Source organism: Pan troglodytes, chromosome 20 (assembly GCF_028858775.2).
Source record: "Pan troglodytes isolate AG18354 chromosome 20, NHGRI_mPanTro3-v2.0_pri, whole genome shotgun sequence".
Classification (NCBI taxonomy): Eukaryota; Metazoa; Chordata; class Mammalia; order Primates; family Hominidae; genus Pan; species Pan troglodytes.
In genome coordinates this window covers 50,129,737-50,147,588 of record NC_072418.2, presented here as the reverse complement: position 1 = coordinate 50,147,588, position 17,852 = coordinate 50,129,737, and the positions used below count along the sequence as shown (strand labels likewise).

The 17,852-nt window shown below is 48.0% G+C and overlaps 1 protein-coding gene across 4 annotated transcripts in view; it reads right to left on the bottom strand.

The window, feature by feature from the left end:
* Positions 1 to 9,146: 9,146 nt before the first annotated feature.
* The window catches only part of SAE1 (SUMO1 activating enzyme subunit 1), a 79,130-nt gene continuing 70,424 nt past the window's right edge, over positions 9,147 to 17,852 (bottom strand). For all 4 annotated transcript variants that reach the window (XR_010153485.1, XM_009435755.4, NM_001246619.1 and 1 more), the window contains 2 exon segments: positions 15,589 to 15,658; positions 9,147 to 10,179 (listed from right to left, as the gene is read on the bottom strand). Coding sequence is in view for 3 of the 4 variants with exons in the window: in NM_001246619.1 (NP_001233548.1) it covers positions 10,087 to 10,179; positions 15,589 to 15,658 (163 nt within the window). In the remaining variant the exon portion in view is untranslated.

The window sequence follows — 17,852 nt, the reverse complement described above, 5'->3', positions numbered from 1 at the left end:
GTGGCGATGCAAGCCTGTAGTCCCAGCTACTCGAGAGGCGGAGACAGGAGAATCCCTTGAACCCGGGAGGCAGAGGTTGCAAGTGAGCCGAGATTGCACCACCGTATGCCAGCCTGGGCGACAGAGGGAGACTGTCTCCAGAAAAAAAAAAAAGGAAAGAAAGAGAAAGAAGCAAGGTATAGGCCAGGTGTGGTGGCTCACACCTGTAATCCCAGCACTTTGGGAGGCTGAGGTGGGAGGATCACTTGCAGAGTTCAAGAACAGCCTAGAAACATAGCAAGACTCCATCTCCACACACAAAAAAATAATTTTTTTAATTCGCTGGGCATGGTGGCACATGCCTATAGTACCCACTACTCAGGAGGATGAGGCAGGGGGATCATAGCTTGAGCCCAGGAGTTGGAAGCTACAGTGAACTATGATCATGCCACTGCACTCCAGGGCAACAGAGGGGGACTCTGAAGCAGGGTATATAACATTTACAGACACAGGGTCAGTCCCAGCTCCACCCTTTCCCAACTATCCTTGCTGCTAAAGGGACACTAGGGGAAATGGCCCATCTGGATGGCCAGGGTGTGGTAACTGGGAACAATCACTTTGGAGAAGCATTTGATAAAACCGTGTGTTGGGATACGAATGCGTCCCCCAAAGTTCTTGGGTTGGAAATTTAACCTGCAGTGCTACAGATTTTAGAAGTGAGACATTTAAGAGGTAATTACGTCACCAGGGCTCTGCTCTCAGAAATGCACTAATGCCATGACCATGGAAGTGAGTGAGTTTTCACGGGAATGGATTCTTTATAAAGAATGAGTTCACCCCTCCGTCTCAGATGAGATGCCTTCCACTATGTTACAAGGAAGACGGAAGGCCCTCACCAAATACCAGCCCCACCATCTGGGACTTTTCAACCTTCAGATTTGTGGCCCATAGATTTCTCTCTCTCTCTTTTTTTTTTTTTTTTTTTTTTTTTTTTTTTTTTTTTTGAGAGGGAGTCTCGCTCTGTCTCCCACAGAATCTCACTCTGTCTCTCAAGCTGGAGTGCAGTGGCACAATCTCAGTTCACTGCATCCTCCCCATCCTGGGTTCAAGCGATTCTCCTGCCTCAGCTTCTCTAGTAGCTGGGATTACAAGCATGCCCCAACATGCCGGGCTAATTTTTTGTAGAAATGGGGTTTCACCATGTTGGCCAGGCTGGTCTTGAACTACTGATCTCAAGTGATCCACCTGCCTTGGCCTCTCAAAAGGCTGGGATTACAGGTGTGAGCCAGCGCGCCCAGACAGATTTCTGTTCATTACACGTTTCCTAGTCTGTGCAATTCCGTTACAGCAAGACAAAACAGACTAAGACATGGTGTCAAGATGAGAATGCACATACCTTGTGGCAGCAATAGCTTTTGTGGGCGTCCCCCTTAGAGGAACACGGGTGCATACAAGTATCCAAGTACTGGCAATGCACAAAACCATCTAAGTATCCAACAGCAGTTGGTAGGATAAATAGTCCCATGTAGTGGCCAGGCCAGGTGGCTCACACCTGTAATCCCAAAATTTTGGGAGGCCGAGGTCAGGAGTTTGAGACCAGCCTGGCCAACATAGTGAAACCCCATCTCTACTAAAAATACAAAAATTAGCCAGGCGTGGTGGCATGCGCCTGTAGTCCCAGCTACTCAGGAGGCTGAGGCAGGAGAATCGCTTGAACCCGGCAGGTGGAGGTTGTAGTGAGCAGAGATTGTGCTACTGCACTCCAGCCTGGGCTACAGAGTGAGACTCCGTCTCAAAAAAAAAAAAAAACAGAAAACAATAAAAATACGGCCGGGCAGCCAGGCGCAGTGGCTCATGCCTGTAATCCCAGTACTTTGGGAGGCCAAGGCAGACGGATCATGAGGTCAGCAGTTCGAGACCAGCCTGACCAACATGGTGAAACCCCAGCTCTACTAAAAATACAAAAATTAACCAGGCATAGTGGCGGGCGCCTGTAATCCCAGCTACTTGGGAGGCTTAGGGAGGAAAATCGCTGGAACCCAGGAGGTGGAGGTTGCAGTGAGCCGAGACCGTGCCATAGCACTCCAGCCTGGGTGACAGAGTGAGACTCCATCTCAAAAAAAAAAAAAAAAGAAGAAGAAAGATCGGCCGGGCGCAGTGGCTCACGCCTATAATACCAGCACTTTGGGAGACCGAGGCACGTGGAACACTTGAGGTCAGGAGTTCAAGACCAGCCTGGCCAACATGGTGAAACCCCATCTCTATTAAAAATACAAAAATTACCCAGGAGTGGTGGCAAGCACCTGTAATCCTAGCTACTCGGGAGGCTGAGGCAGGAGAATCGCTTGAACCCAGGAGGAGGAGGTTGCAGTGAGCCGAGATCATGCCATTGCACTCCAGCCTGGGCAACAAGAGCAAAATTCCGTCTTAAAAATAAATAGGGCCAGGTGTGGTGGCTCCCGCCTGTAATTCCAGCACTTTGGGAGGCTGAGGCGGGCGGATCACGAGGTCAGGAGATTGAGACCGTCCTGGCTAACACGGTGAAACCCCATCTCCATTAAAAATACAAAAAATTACTTGGGGGTGGTGGTGGGCACCTGTAGTCCCAGCTACTTGGGAGGCTGAGGCAAGAGAATGGTGTGAACCCGGGAGGTGGAGCTTACAGTGAGCTGAGATTGTGCCACTGCACTCCAGCCTGGGCGACAGAGTGAGACGCAAAAAGAATAAAAAATAAATAAATAATAAATAAATACAACAATTGGCCAGTGTGGTGGTGGGCACCTGTAACCCCAGCTACTTGGGAGGGTAAAGCAGGAGAATTGCTTGAACCCGGGAGGTGGAGGTTGCAGTGAGCCAAGACCACGCCACTGCACTCCAGCTTGGGCAACAGAGCAAGACTCTGTCTCAAAAAAAAAACAAAAAACTTTTTTTGTCCGATGTAATCACACAACAGAATAGTATACATCCATTAGCGGGAATGAACTAGAGCTTTACCAACATGAAGAAAAATGACAGATAATGATGAATAAAAACTGCAAGTGGCAAAATAGTGGGTACATGGGTATTTATTAGAACATTTAGCTGAGTGAGGTGGCTCCCGCCTGTAATCCCAGCACTTTGGGAGGCTGAGGTGGGTGGATCACTTAAGGTCAGGAGTTCAAGACCAGCCTGATCAACATGGTGAAACTTTGTCTCTACCAAAAATATAAAAATTCGCTGGCATGGTGGTGGGAGCCTATAACCTCAGCTACTTGCTGGGAGGTGGAGGTTGCAGTGAGCCGAGATCGCGCTACTGCACTCTAGCCTGGGTGACAGAGTGAGACTCTGTCTCAATAAAAAAAAAAAAAAAAAAAAAAAAGTAATCAAATACTTCAAGAGAAGGCAGGAAAGGAGAAACAGGGGAACAAAAGTGGGACAAATGGAAAGCAAATGGTAGACCTAAATTCAACCATGTTAATAATTCTAAGACATATTATGAGAAAGGGGAGCCAGTTATGGGAAGGTGTCTCATCCTCTACCAAAGGGATGGCATGCACTGCAGTGAAGGCGAAGCAGGGCGTTGGTCTGGGTGTGAACACTCTTTGCATGGCCTTTGCCCTGCTCACAAGTATTTAAGCATGGAGACGGAGGTTCTTTTTTTTTTTTTGAGACAGAATTTTGCTCTTTTTGCCCAGGATGGAGTGCAGTGGCACGATCTTGGCTCACCACAACCTCCGCCTCCTGGGTTCAAGTGATTCTCCTGCCTCAACCTCCCAAGTAGCTGGGATTACAGGCATGTGCCACCTTGCCCGGCTAATTTTGTATTTTTAGTAGAGACAGGGCTTCTCCATGTTAGTCAAGATGGGGCTTCTCCATGTTAGTCAGGCTAGTCTCAAACTCCCACCTTCAGGCCTTGGCCTCCCAAAATGCTGGGATTACAGGCGTGAGCCACCACACCCGGCCTCCTTTTTTTTTTTTTTTTTTTTTTTGAGACTGAGTCTCGCTGTGTCGCCCAGGCTGGAGTGCAGTGACATGATTCTCACTGCAACTTCTGCCTCCTGGGTTCAAGCAGTTCTCCTGCCTCAGCCTCTTGAGCAGTTGGGATTACAGACATGAGCCACTGCACCCGGCCACCTAGATGTTTTTTCTAAACATGATATTCTTCATGTTTATCCCGTTTGGGATTCACTGAGCCTTTAACATCTGTAAATTTCTGGCCGGTAGTGTTGGCTCACACCTGTAATCCCAGCACTTTGGGAAGCTGAGGCGGGTGGATCACTTGAGGTCAGGAGTTTGTGACCAGCCTGGTCAACATGGTGAAACCCTGTCTCTACTAAAAATACAAAAATTAGTTGGGTGTGGTGGTGGGCACCTGTAATCCCAGCTACTCAGGAGGCTGAGGCAGGAGAATTGCTTGAACCCAGGAGATGGAGGTTGTAGTGAGCCAAGATCACATCATCGCACTCCAGCCTGGGTGACAAGAGTGAAACTCTGTCTCAAAATAAATAAATAAAAATAAAAAAATTACAAATTAAAAAATTAGCTGGGCGGCGTGCACCTATAATCCCAGCTACTTGGGAGGCTGAGGTTGGAGAATTGCTTGATCCTGGGAGGCGGAGGTTGCAGTCAGCCGAGATTGTGCCACTGCACTACAGCCTGGGCGATAGAGTGAGACTTCATCTCAAAAAAAAAAAAAGAAAGAAAGAAAAGAAAGAAAAGTACCAGCCAGATGTAGTAGCTTACATCTGTAATCACAGTACTTTAGGAGGCTGAGGTAAGAGGATCACTTGAGGCCAGAGTTTAAGCCTGGGCAACATAGTGAGACCTCATGGCTACTAAAAATATGTATATATATTTTTTGAGATGGAGTTTCGCTCTTGTTGCCTAGGCTGGAGTGCAACTGCTCGATCTCGGCTCACTGCAACCTCCACCTCCTGGGTTCAAGCGGTTTTCCTGCCTCGGCCTTCAGAGTAGCTGGGATTACAGGCATGTGGACCACACCTAGCTAATTTTTGTATTTTCAGTAGAGACGGGGTTTCACCATGTTGGTCAGGCTGGTCTGGTGACTCCTGACCTCAGGTGATCCAGCCACCTCGACCTCCCAAAATGTTGGGATTACAGGCATGAGCCACCGCACCCAGCCAATAATTTTAAAAACATTAGCCAGGGGGAACATGGTGAAACTCCGTCTCTACTAAGAATACAAAAAAAAAAAAAGGCCGGGCGCAGTAGCTCACGCCTGTAATCCCAGCACTTTGAGAGGCCGAGGCAGGTGGATCATGAGGTCAGGAGATCGAGACCATCCTGGCTAACATGCTGAAACCCTGTCTCTACTAAAAATACAAAGAATTAGCCGGGCGTGGTGGCGGGCGCCTGTAGTCCCAGCTACTCGGGAGGCTGCGGCAAGAGAATGGCGTGAACCCGGGAGGTGGAGCTTGCAGTGAGCTGAGAGCAGGCCACTACACTCCAGCCTAGGCAAATGAGCAACACTCCAACTCAAAAAAAAAAAAAAAAAAGAAAAGAAAAGAAAAAAAAAATTAGCTGGGGGAAAAAATTAGCCAGGTATGGTGGTGCCTGCCTGTGGTCCCAGCTACTCAAGAGACTGAGGTGGGAGACTCACTTTGAGCCCTCAAAATCAAGATTTCAGTGAGCCATGATTGCACACCACTACACTCCAGCCTGGGTGGCAGAGTAAGACCCTATCACTAAAAAAACAAAACAGGCTGGGCACGGTGGCTCATGCCTGTAATCCCAGCACTTTGGGAGGCTGAGGTGGGCAGATCATCAGGTTGGGAGTGCGAGACCATACTGGCCAATATGGTGAAACCCCGTCTCTACTAAAAATAGAAAAATTAGCCAGGTGTGGTGGTGGGCGCCTGTGGTCCCAGCTGCTCAGGAGGCTGAGGCAGAGGAGTTGCTTGAATCCGGGAGGCAGAGGTTGCAGTGAGCCGAGATCACGCCACTGCACTCCAGCCTGTGCAACAGAGCATGACTCTGTCTCAAAAAAACAAAACAAAATAAAAAACAACAAGAACCAACTCCTAAAATGCATTTTTATACTTGCTAACCCTGGTACTTGGCTTTGGGAAGTCTTTCCTAAGTGTGCACAATGTCACACAGCAGCAGACTGATTCAATAGTTAATGGTTCACCTGTTTTGGTTATGGAATTTGATGCATGAAATACTGACAAGGATCTCCAAGACATATTGAGAAAAAAGCACATTGGAGAAAAATAGTTATTTATGAATATGTAAAATAGCAGCTAACATTGAGCAATTTTGATTCAAAGACTGATTTTTTAATCCCCACATATCTGAGAAATGTGCCACTATTCTACCCATTTTAGGGATGGGGTAACAGAAAGTAGTGTAGCGAGGGTCACATGGCTGAGTGGTAGAGTCTAGGTTTGAACATGGCAGTCTGGAAGGATTCACTCTCAACAGTTAACAGGGGTGACCTCCGGGGAGTGGATATGAAAGTGGATACAGCTAGGCTGGGCGCTGTGGCTTACACCTATAATCCCAGGATTTTGGGTGCCGAGGCAGGTGGATTACTTCAGGTCAGGAGTTCGAGAGCAGCCAGGCCAACATGGTGAAAGCCTGTCTACTAAAAGTACAAAAATTAGCTGGGCATGGTGGCGGGGGCCTGTAATCCCAGCTACTTGGGAGGCTGAGGCAGGAGAATTGCTTGAAACCAGGAGGTGGAGGTTGCAGTGAGCCGAGATCGCACCACTGCACTCTAGCCTGGGTGACAGAGCAAGACTCCGTCTATTAAAAAAAAAAAAGAAAAGAAAAAGAAAAAAAGAAAGTGGATACAGCTAACATGTCCAAAAAGCATCTCATATTTCTCTCCAAAATGCAGTTTAGCTGTGAAGTCAGTTGCTCTTATTATGTGGCCAACATTGTGCTGACAGGCTGTGCCCTGCAGCGGAGAGGAATCTTCTCTTTATGCTTGTATATTGCTTGAATATTTTACAAGCTTAGGAACCAAATCCACCCACCCTTTTGGACCTAGTTGAAGGCCCTCTTTTATGAAGGCCAACATGATGTTTTCCAGTGACTACTGGGTCTCAGGGACTTGTGAAGGGAAGCCCAAAATCTTCTTCTCACTGAACAAACAAGCCGTGCCACTACATGAATCTCTACTGAGTACCCCGCATTGCAGCTTTCCCAGTCAGCGCCATTTCCATCTCTCCCTTGCTTGTGAAGTGAGGCTGTTTCCTTATCTCCAGTATGTGTAGGAGAACAGCATCTATCCCCATGGGGTTGCTGTGGGGATTCCAACTCAAAGAACAAGGATTCTGAAAAGTACCAGGCAGGCTGCATGGGTATAATGACCATTAGCTGTTATCATTAAACTTACCACCTGCAACCTAAGCCATCTCTTCCACACCTGTAATGAGCTAATAGAACATATGTCAAGATAACTTTTTTTTTTTTTTGAGATGGAGTCTCGCTCTGTTGCCCAGGCTGGAGTGCAGTGGCACGATCTCGGCTCACTGCAACCTCCGCCTCCCAGGTGCAAGCGATTCTTCTGCCTCAGCCTCCTGAGTAGCTGGATTACAGCCATGCGCCACCATGCCCAGCTAGTTTTTGTATTTTTTTTTTTAGTCGAGACGGGGTTTCACTATGTTGGTCAGGCTGGTGTTGAACTCCTGACCTCGCGATCCGCCCGCCTCGGCCTCCCAAAGTGCTGGGATTTTTTTTTCGAGACAGTGTCTCGCTCTTTCACCCAGGCTTCAGTGCAGTGGTGAAATCCAGGTCATTTCAGCCTCAAACTCCTGGGCTCAAGTGATCCTCCTGCCCCAGTCTCCCAAGCAGCTGTGACCACAGGCACAAGCCACTACGCTCAGCTATTTCTTTTTTTGTGGAGATGGGGTCTTGCTTTGTTTCCCAAGTTGGTCACGAACTCTTGGGCTGAAGTGCTTCTCCCTCCACAGCCTCCTACCATGCCTGACTAACTGCAGATTTTGAGATGGAGTGTCACATTGTTACCCGGGCTGGAGTGCAGTGGTGCGACCTCGGCTCATTGCGACCTCCGCCTCCCAGGTTCAAGTGATTCTCCTGTCTCGGCCTCCCCCAGTAGCTGAGATTACAGGCACCCGCCACCATACCCGGCTAATTTTTGTAGTTTTAGTAGACACCATAGTGAAACCAACAGGGTTTCACCATGTTGGCCTGGCTGCTCTCAAACTCCTGACCTCGTGATTCGTCCGCCTCAGCCTCCCAAAATGTTGGGATTACAGGCGTGAGCCACCACGCCTGGCCTTTTTTTCTTCATTTTTATGATTAATACAAACATCATGTGGCAGTTTATGAAATTTGTAGAAACTAGACATTTCTTGCCTGGGGCTGGCAGCTTTCCCCTCGATTCCTGAGGGGTCCTCTGGGTGACTTAATCTCCGCCGTTAGAGGTACAGGGTGGAAAAGTTTGAAGCTTCCGGGACGATTCTACAATTTTGTTTTTATCAATCCAGACCCACCTGCTCCCCCTTGTGACCAAGGCTGCACATTACAGTCAAGAGTATAATTAGCTCAGAATTTAAAGACCATGTGAAATTCATGCAGCAATGTAACTGCTGACCCTGACGCCACTGACTTGCACTAAAGGTGGCCAGACATGGATCCTTTCCGAAATGCAGCCCCTGTCTCACCTCCGGTGGGAGCAGGTGATGCAGGGTTGAGGAACAGAGGCCCTTCTGTAGTGAAGACCACTTTTCTCCCCGACTAACTGCTGCAGGATCAGAATAGGAAAGAGACTGATTTATTGAAACACCACACAATTTACATAAAGAAGAAACACAAGCAAGAGTGGGGTGAACTGGAACGCACTTTAGCTGCATCAAGGCAAACCTGGTCTTCCAATAAAAGCTCTGACCCGTAGCGGCTGTGGGACTTGGGGGCATATGAAGCATCACTTTTGACTTCCCTTTATTATTATAATTCTTGCCACTGAAAATAGCCACTATTTAGCTGAATTATCCATCAGACAACTGGAGCCAGAAGCTTCTACACATTCTAGAATGTGAACAATTTAACTCTTGCTGCATCACCCAGAAAAAATGGTGGCAGGAATGGTGAGAGAGAGGAGGAATCTCTTGAGTTAGAGCCTCAGGTCTGAAAAGGCAACTGGTAGGATCATCCCATTCCCTCTCAGAAGCTTCTGAAGTGGAAGAAAAACAAGCAAATCCTAAAGCAAGTAACTTTATTATCATTCCTTTAAAAAGAACCAAGGAAAATTCACAACATATGTGAAACACAAACAGCTGTGGTTTAGGAGGTAAACAAAGGACCAACACAGCCCTGAAATGCAACAGCCTCTGAGTGACTTGGGCCGCATGTGACTGGGGTTCTGTTAAAAGGGCAGGCTCCTCCCTCCTAGCCCTGAAGCCCCAGGAACCTGCCTTGAAAGACAAGCTCTCTAATACTCAACTTGCAGGGTCTCGCCCTAACATCCAAGACTTGGTAGCATCTCCTTTCTCCCAAAACCCAGCTGGAACTCAACTAATCCTAAACGAAAACTCAAGAACAGCACACCAGATGCCACCTGTTGTTTGTCAGGGTCTCAAACTCCAGAGGAAATGCATTTGCCTGTCATGGTTTTCCTCTCTAAGGGCACCTGTCTGAACTTGGAGCTGTGCTTCCACTGGTGCCTCATGGGGCCTGGGCCTACTCTCCACCTGAATTCACACTTTTCTCTATAAGATATCAGGTGGGGAATAAGTCCAAGAAGGTGGCAAGAGGCTCCCGAGCAACAGAGCGTGCTCATTCCTGGCAGGCATCTCCCACAATGCCCCAGAGGGCTGGCGAGGCCGGGACAGCATAAGGACAGAGAAAGGGCAGAGGGGTGCTTGGAAGTGCTCATCACTCAGGGGAGCTGGCAGGCCCGGGATGACAGGCAGCCTGAACAGTGCTGGAACAAAGACAGCCACCCTGCGCCCCTTGTCGAGCGGCTGCTGGTGATGGGAAGCAGCACGTCGGCACCACCTCCTTTGTTGCAGGAAATGTTTTGTATCAGGCCAATGACTTCAGTTTTCCTTGCCTGGAGATGCCTTCATGAAGGAAGGGGACAGGGAATACAGGCGGGCATGCTGCAGTTGGCATCTCTGGGGCTGCCAAATCTTGAGTTCACTTGGGGCCAAGGCACTCCACAATCCCATTCCCCTTCATGCCATCGAAGAAGAAGAAGTTGTTGTGAGGAGGGTCCCGCTGAGACAGGGCCTGGGGAGAAAAATGAAAAGAGGGTTTAGCTCAAGTGCTTTAAGAGGAATAGAGGGAAAAAAAAAAATTCTAAAAGCAGTCTAGGGCAGTGGTTCTTAACTGGGGTCGATTTTGCTCCCAAAGGGCTATTTGGCAATGTCTGGAGACAATTTTGATTGTCCTATCTCCTTGCTCTGTCCCTTACAAGCTGTGTGTCCATGGGGAGATTATTTAACCTCTCCAAACATTACCTTATTTTCCTAACATGAGATTAAGAAATGTATTTGCCTGGGTTAAACTATGTATCTCAAAAATGTAAAACAGGCCAGGGCCAGGCACACTCACACCTGTAATCCCAGCACTTTGGGAGGCTGAGGTGGGAGAATCACTTGAGCCCAGGAATTCAAGACCAGTCTGTGCAACATGGTGAGATCCCGTCTATATGAAAACTATAATAGGTGGGGCGCAGTGGCTCACGCCTGTAATCCCAGCACTCTGGGAGGCTGAAGTGGGAGGATCATCTGAGGTTGGGAGTTGGAGACCAGCCTGGCCAACACGGTGAAACCTGTCTCTACTAAAAATACAAAAATTAGCCGAGTATGGTGGTATGCTACTCGGGAGGCTGAGGCAGGAGAATTGCTTGAGCCCAGGAGGCAGAGGTTGCAGTAAACTGAGATTGCGCCACCGCACTCCAGCCTGGGTGACACAGTGAGACTCTGTCTCAAAAAAAAAGAGAAAAAGAAAAATGACATAAATTAGCCAGGTATGGTGATTCATGCCCAAGGTGCCAGCTACTCGGGAGGCTGAGGTGGGAGGATCGCTTGAGCCTGGGAGATTGAGGCTGCAGTGAGCTGTAATAGTGCCACTATACTCCAGCCTGGGCAACAGAGTGAGACCCTGTCTCAAAACAAAAAACAAACAAAAAAACACCTTAAAACTAAAACAATGACTAACACTGTGTTGCACCACCATTGGGCAAACAGCAGAAATAATTATTCATGACTATTCAACTGAGAAAGGTGGCAGTTCTTAGGCTGTGGCCTTTATCACCTAAGGGGACACATTTAATCAAGGAACACACTGATGCAGAAGGGGGCTATTCCATGAGGACATAAAGTCGCTAGTCTTCCACAGGGGGTCAGGGCTGGGATCCAGAGGGCCTGGACAATGCTTAATTAGCAATGGCAATGGTGATTATCTTGTGGGGTTACCAGACAGAGCACTTTAAAATACAAGAACAGGGCTGGGCTTAATGGCTCACACCTGTAATCCCAGCACTTAGGGAGGCCAAGGCGGGAGAATCACTTGAGCCCAGGAGTTCGAGACCAGCCTGGGCAACACGGCAAAACCCCATATCTACAAAAAATAAAAAAAATTAGTTGGATGTGGTGGCGTGTGCTTATAGTCTCAGTGCCTCAGGAAGCTGAGGTGGGAGGATCACTTAAGTCCAGGGAAATCAAGTCTGCAGTGAGCTGTGATGGCGCCACTGTACTCCAGCCTGGGCAACAGAGAGCGAGAGAGAGGAGTGGGGGTGGTAAGGAGAGTGAGCACGTGGCCCTGTCTTTTGAGGCAGGGTCAGCCCCCGAAACAACATACTGAGTCTTGTATGCACATACATCTTTCTGAGAAAGGGTTCACAATTGTCACAAATTTTCAAACAGGTCCTTAACCCAGAAAGGATTGAAATTTCACCACAAGCTACCATTTAAAGAGGAAGACATCACCTAGGCAAGCTGCCAGGGCAGGGTTTAACGGTTCCCAGGAGCACCGTCCCATCATTCATGAGGAAGGTGGGGCTACACATCCTGAACTGCTCCTCTTCAAACTCAGCACCAAACCCTTTCCATTTCCTCATCCATAAAATGGGGACAATCACATCTACCATATACAAATAGTGTTAGTCAGCCATTTTTCCAGGGAAATTTTATTTATTTGTAAATGTTTTTAATTTTTTGAGACAGGATCTTGTTCTGCTGCCCAGGTGGGAGGCACATTCTCGGCTTACTGCAACCTCCGTCTCCCCAGCTCCAGATATCCTCCCACACCCTCTCGAGTAGCTGGGACTTTTGTAGAGATGAGGTCTCCTCATGTTGCCCAAGCTGGTCTTGAACTTCTAGGTTCAAGCAATCCTCCCAAAGTGCTGGAATTACAGGCATGAGCTACTGCACCCAGTCAAGGGAACATTTATTAAGCATCTACTCTATGCCAGGTATTCAGCTAGACATTAAGGATTCTGAGAAGGTCTCTGTCCACATGGAGCTTGGATCAGAAAGAAGTTTGCTTCTCTGGGCAAATAGGCAAATAAAAAGCACCTGCCTGCTAGAGTTTTGGTGAGAATGAAATGTGACTAGGCTTGTAAAGTGCCGAGCACGTAGTAAATTCTTAGTAAGTAGGAGCTGCTATTAATAATAATAGGGCCAGGAGTCCTTTACCAATACTGGGGATGCCACCAACCTAGCCAGGTGGAAGGGCCCAACAGTACACAGGTGGAACTCTTAGACCCTCAAACCCAAGATACAGAAGATGGGACGTGTTTTACCATGAACCTGGGATGGCTGCTGCTTTCACTATCACCTCTCTTACCATAAACAGGGAGACCTGCCGTGGACGGTGGGGATGGAGAGAAAGGAAAACTGCTTTAAACCCAAGGAAGTAGACATGGATATAAAATAGGGTATCTAGAAGGACGTAAGAAAGGAAAGACGCAAAAGATGATTCCAAAGGAGCAGACTTGCGCTTGACCCATCTCCTAGTGTAAGCTTTCCATAGGTGCTCAGACAGTGCCTCAGGAGAGAAAGGTGAGTCTGAGGCCCTTGGACTGCAGGCCCCGCCTGCCAGCTGGCTGAAGGCTGACCAGTAATAAGTATGAAGGAGTACTGGGGATGAGAGCAGGGCATGGGGTGAACATGGGGCAAAAGGTAAAGTGCTTCCCAAGCAAGATGGGGTAGGAGGAGATTCCAAACACACCCAGCAACCAAGAATGCAGAGTACTCTGGCTATCTGGGATAAACAGAAACAAGATGCTGGGCACCAGCTGTCTCCAGCAGGCAGGAAGGAGGGGGCTGTGTGAGGATGGGGATGTGAGAAACTACCACCAACAATGGGGTCAAGGCTACCTGCCCCAACCTCCAGTCTCCATCCCACATGAAAAATTTAGGGGGAGCCCCTCAATGGGATGTGCAGAAGTGAGGCTGACAATGCAAGGGCAGCGGCCCTGGGATCCATGCAGTCTCTACATGATGGTGCCATTGAAGGCAACACCTGATGCATGACTGCCCCGTGGTGAAGAGGACAGGCTCAGAAACCAGACTGCCTGGGCCCACATCCTGGCACCACACTCACTAGCCTGGGCAAGCATCTTCTTTCCTGCACCTTAGTCTCTCTTTTATAAACCAGGGATCACAGGAGTTCCTACCTCATAGGGCCGGTGGGAGATGAAATGAGTATCCACGTAAAAAACACTGTCTTTGTGTGGCAGACAGTGGGCTTTCAGTAAGTCTTGTCTATTATTGGTGGTGTCATCATTTTGGGCTACAAAAATATGTACATTCCCATTCCCCACTTAGAACATTCCCATTGCTGCACTCTTTCCTGCAGTTTGTCTACAGGGAGCCTCAGAATCCTGCTCAAACAATCCTCTGGGTGGCCATTACCCTCTTCTCAGATTGGGCATATAAATTGTAATTTTCACATCACTCTGGGCTATGTATAAAATGTGAGCAAGGAAAGAGGTATGGCCATTGCACACTTTTCTTCCCCCTCCAAATATCTCCTCAGTGCCCATCACATAGAAGAAAGTTAGATTTGATCAAAGGAAGAATTTAGACCAGAGAGAAGGATCAGAAAAAATAGACAAAAAAAAAAGTAGCCTTAGGAAAATGGTGTGACTAACAAATTGAGCCAAATGTCTCCAGAATTTACAGACCCCAAGACAAAGTGTTAAGGGCTGGGCCTCCAAATTGTCCTCCTAAGCTAAACTTGACATGTACATGGACATGGCCAATCATTTAACCAGGCACGACTCTGCTCCATAAGAAAGAAGGAAAAAGCCTCACTGGAGTCCACTAAGGCAGCCAAGAACCTGCAAAAGGCAAATTTAACATCTTCGGGCAAATAGCAAAGTCTGCAAAGAATGTACAATATATTTGGGGGTATGGTATAGTTTTAGCAATCCAAATGTTCCAGAAGACCCTCAAAAGGCTGTGCTAGTTACTGGTTATGTGACACTGTATGAGATGCTTCCCTTCTGAGAGAGACACTAACACCTACCTAACAGGGTCACGGGTCATCCTGTACAGAGCCTTGAGGGGCTCCTGGTGTGTTCATGGGGACACAGAAACTGATTTCTCTACAAATACCTACAGTGTGTGGTTAAAAAGACGGGGGCTTGGCCGGGTGCGGTGGCTCACACCTATAATCCCAGCACTTTGGGAGGCTGAGGTGGGAGGATCACAAGGTCAGGAGTTCGAGACCAGCCTGGCCAATATGGTGAACTACTAAAAATACAAAAATTAGCCTGGTGTGGTGGCGGGAACCTGTACTCTCAGCTGCTCGGGAGGCTGAGGCAGGAGAATCGCTTGAACCCAGGAGGCGGAGGTTGCAGTGAGTCAAGATCATGCCACTGCACTCCAGTCTGAGAGACAAAGTGAGATTCTGTCTCAAAAAAAAAAAAAAAAAGGGGGGGGGTGCGGCTGGGTACAGTGGCTCATGCCTGTAATCCCAGCACTTTGAGAGGCTGAGGCGGGCAGATCACGATGTCAGGAGATCCAGACCATCCTGGCTAACACAGTGAAACCCTGTCTCTACTAAAAATACAAAAAAATTAGCTGGGCGTGGTGGCAGGTGCCTGTAGTCCCAGCTACTTGGAAGGCTAAGGTAGGAGAATGGCGTGAACCTGGGAGGTGGAGCTTGCAGTGATCTGAGATCGTGCCACTGCACTCCAGCCTGGGGGACAGAACGAGACTCCATCTCAAAAAAAAAAAAAGGAGGGCTTTGATGTCATGGTGATGAATAGAGATAAACTGTACAGAGGTTAAGAGCACAGGTTCTGGAGTCCCTTTCATGGGCCTAAGTGTCTTCCTCTTAAGTGGGGATCATGATAGTACTCACTTATAAAGCTATGAGAAGCAGAATCCCTGACCAATACAACAGGCACTGGATAACTAATACAGTTAGGGGAGAGCAGATCACACCTTCGAGGCACTAAGGCCAACTGTGAGCTAAGCACAGAGCAGGCACTCCAAGGTCATTTGCTGAATGGCACCTGGATGGGCCAGAGAAAATGGGATGAGGTGGAAATGGGGAGGGCATGAAACAAAGATGAATGGGGTGAGAGAAAGCAGGCAGCTGTCTAAGACAGTTTCCATTCTCTCTGTCAGCACATATACAAAGTCATGGTTAACAATTTTCTGCTCCACAGTGATGTTTTACCTTCACAATTTCCTGTGCCAAAATCCCTCCAACCACCGCACACACTGGGGCCATCTCGGAGAAGCAGTACCTAAAAGAGAGGAAGACAAGGAAAATGGAGCACTGGGAACAGAATTGTGACCATGACATCTGGAGAAATTCAGTAGTAGGCTCTCCTGAATAAAAACAACTTCTAGCAGGAGGGCCCGATTCAGACAGCAGTGTTAATGCTGGCATCTAGGCGTGAAAATGAAATCTGAGCCAGGGATTCATAAGTGGTTGGAAAAGACCTTTGAACTTTGGCAAGCAGAAATTCTTTCACAATACTTTTATTTTTACCTTTATAAGTTAAAGGAAAGACTATATCTGTGCTTCCTATATCTGTCCTAGAGATATCAGATGTTTCAGTGCCCTGGTCACATTCTCGCAATTCTCTTCTTACCCATAATGGCCAGTGGGTTCTATATGCTATTCCCAGACAAATGTCAGGGAGCAGGCCTGTGTTAACATGTAGGAAGCAAGGGAAATTTGAGGCGTGAAATTAAAGTATGAGGGCAGAAAAAGTCTTCACAACCCACATAGAAACCAGCCCTTCTGGGCCAGGATGGGGCATCCAGAGGAAAAATTTTAGATGACACAGTCACCTGCCCCTCCAAGTTACCCATCCTAGTAAGCAAATCACTTAATTCCACAACTTCCCCAAAGGAAGTGTGCTCTGCCAGCTCCTACTCCTGAACACAATGCTGTGTGCTCACCAAGCAAACTGGAACACAGACAAGAGAAAGGGAAAGCCTCCCTACAGAACTACCTCCAATCTCCCCAGTGTGGTGCACATCCTTCTAGACTTTTTTTGAGACGGAGTCTCACTCTGTCACCCAGGCTGGAGTGCAGTGGCGTGATCTCGGCTTACTGCAAGCTCCGCCTCCCAGGTTCATGTCATTTTCCTGCCTCAGCCTCCTGAGTAGCTGAGACTACAGGCACCCGCCACCACGCCCGGCTACTCTGAATTTTTAGTAGAGACGGGGTTTCACCATGTTGGCCAGGATGGTCTCAATCTCTTGACCTCGTGATCCGCCCGCCTCGGCCTCCCAAAGTGCTGGGATTACAGGTGTGAGCCACTGCGCCCAGCCCCTTCTAGACATTTTTAAAAGTGCACAATCTAAACGGGTATAATTAGGGCGGGCTCAGTGGCTGATGCCTGTAATCCCAGCACTTTGGGAGGTCGAGGTGGGTGGATCACAAAGTCAAGAGATCGAGATCATCCTGGCCCACATGGTGAAACCCTGTTTCTACTAAAAATACAAAAATTAGCTTGGTGTGGTGGGGTGAGCCTGTAGTCCCAGCTACTCAGGAGGTTGAGGCAGAAGAATCGCTTGAACCTGGGAGGCATAGGTTGCAGTGAGCTGAGATCGCACAACTACACTCCAGCCTGGTGACAGGGCAAGACTGTCTCAATAAATAAATAAATAAATAAATAAATAAATAGGTATAATTTTAAACCCAAATATTATCAACTATTACTCTTCTGTTCTATAACCTATTGAGGGACATTTAAGCTGTTCAACACTGTAATCATACATCTTGACAAAGACACAGGCGTCGAAATAATTCCTTAAGACAAATTTCTAAATATAGCAATGCTAGTTTTTCATATGTATTGCCAAAATGCCCTCCCAAAAGGCTGTATCCATTCCAATCCCAAGAGCTGTGTCCAAAGGCACCTCCGGCTCCTTACGCCCTGGCCAGGACCAGCACATTCCCATTTTGTTCATCCAGGGGTAACATCTTCCTGCTTATCAAGGTCCACTACAGAGCTCTAAAATACATAGAGAACTAGGGCTGGGCGCGGTGGCTCACATCTGTAATCCCAGCACTTTGGGAGGCCAAGGCGGGTGGATCATTTGAGGTCAGGAGTTCAAGACCAGCTTGACCTACATAGTGAAACCCCGTCTCTACTAAAATACAAAAATTAGCCGGGTGTGGTGGCGGGCAGCTGTAATGCCAGATACTCGGGAGGCTGAGGCGGAAGAATTGCATGAACCCAGGAGGTGGAGGTTGCAGTGAGCCGAGATGGCGCCACTGCACTCCAGCCTGGGTGAGAGAGAGACTCCCAATAATAATAATTTTAAAAACTCCTCCTATTGCTGGTAGAATCTCATTTTGGCCGTGTTGGAGGAATAGTTCAGTCTGGCCAATATGGTGAAACCCCGTCTCTACTAAAAATACAAAAATTAGCTGGGCGTGGTGGCACGTGCCTATAGTCCCAGCTACTCCAGAGGCTGAGG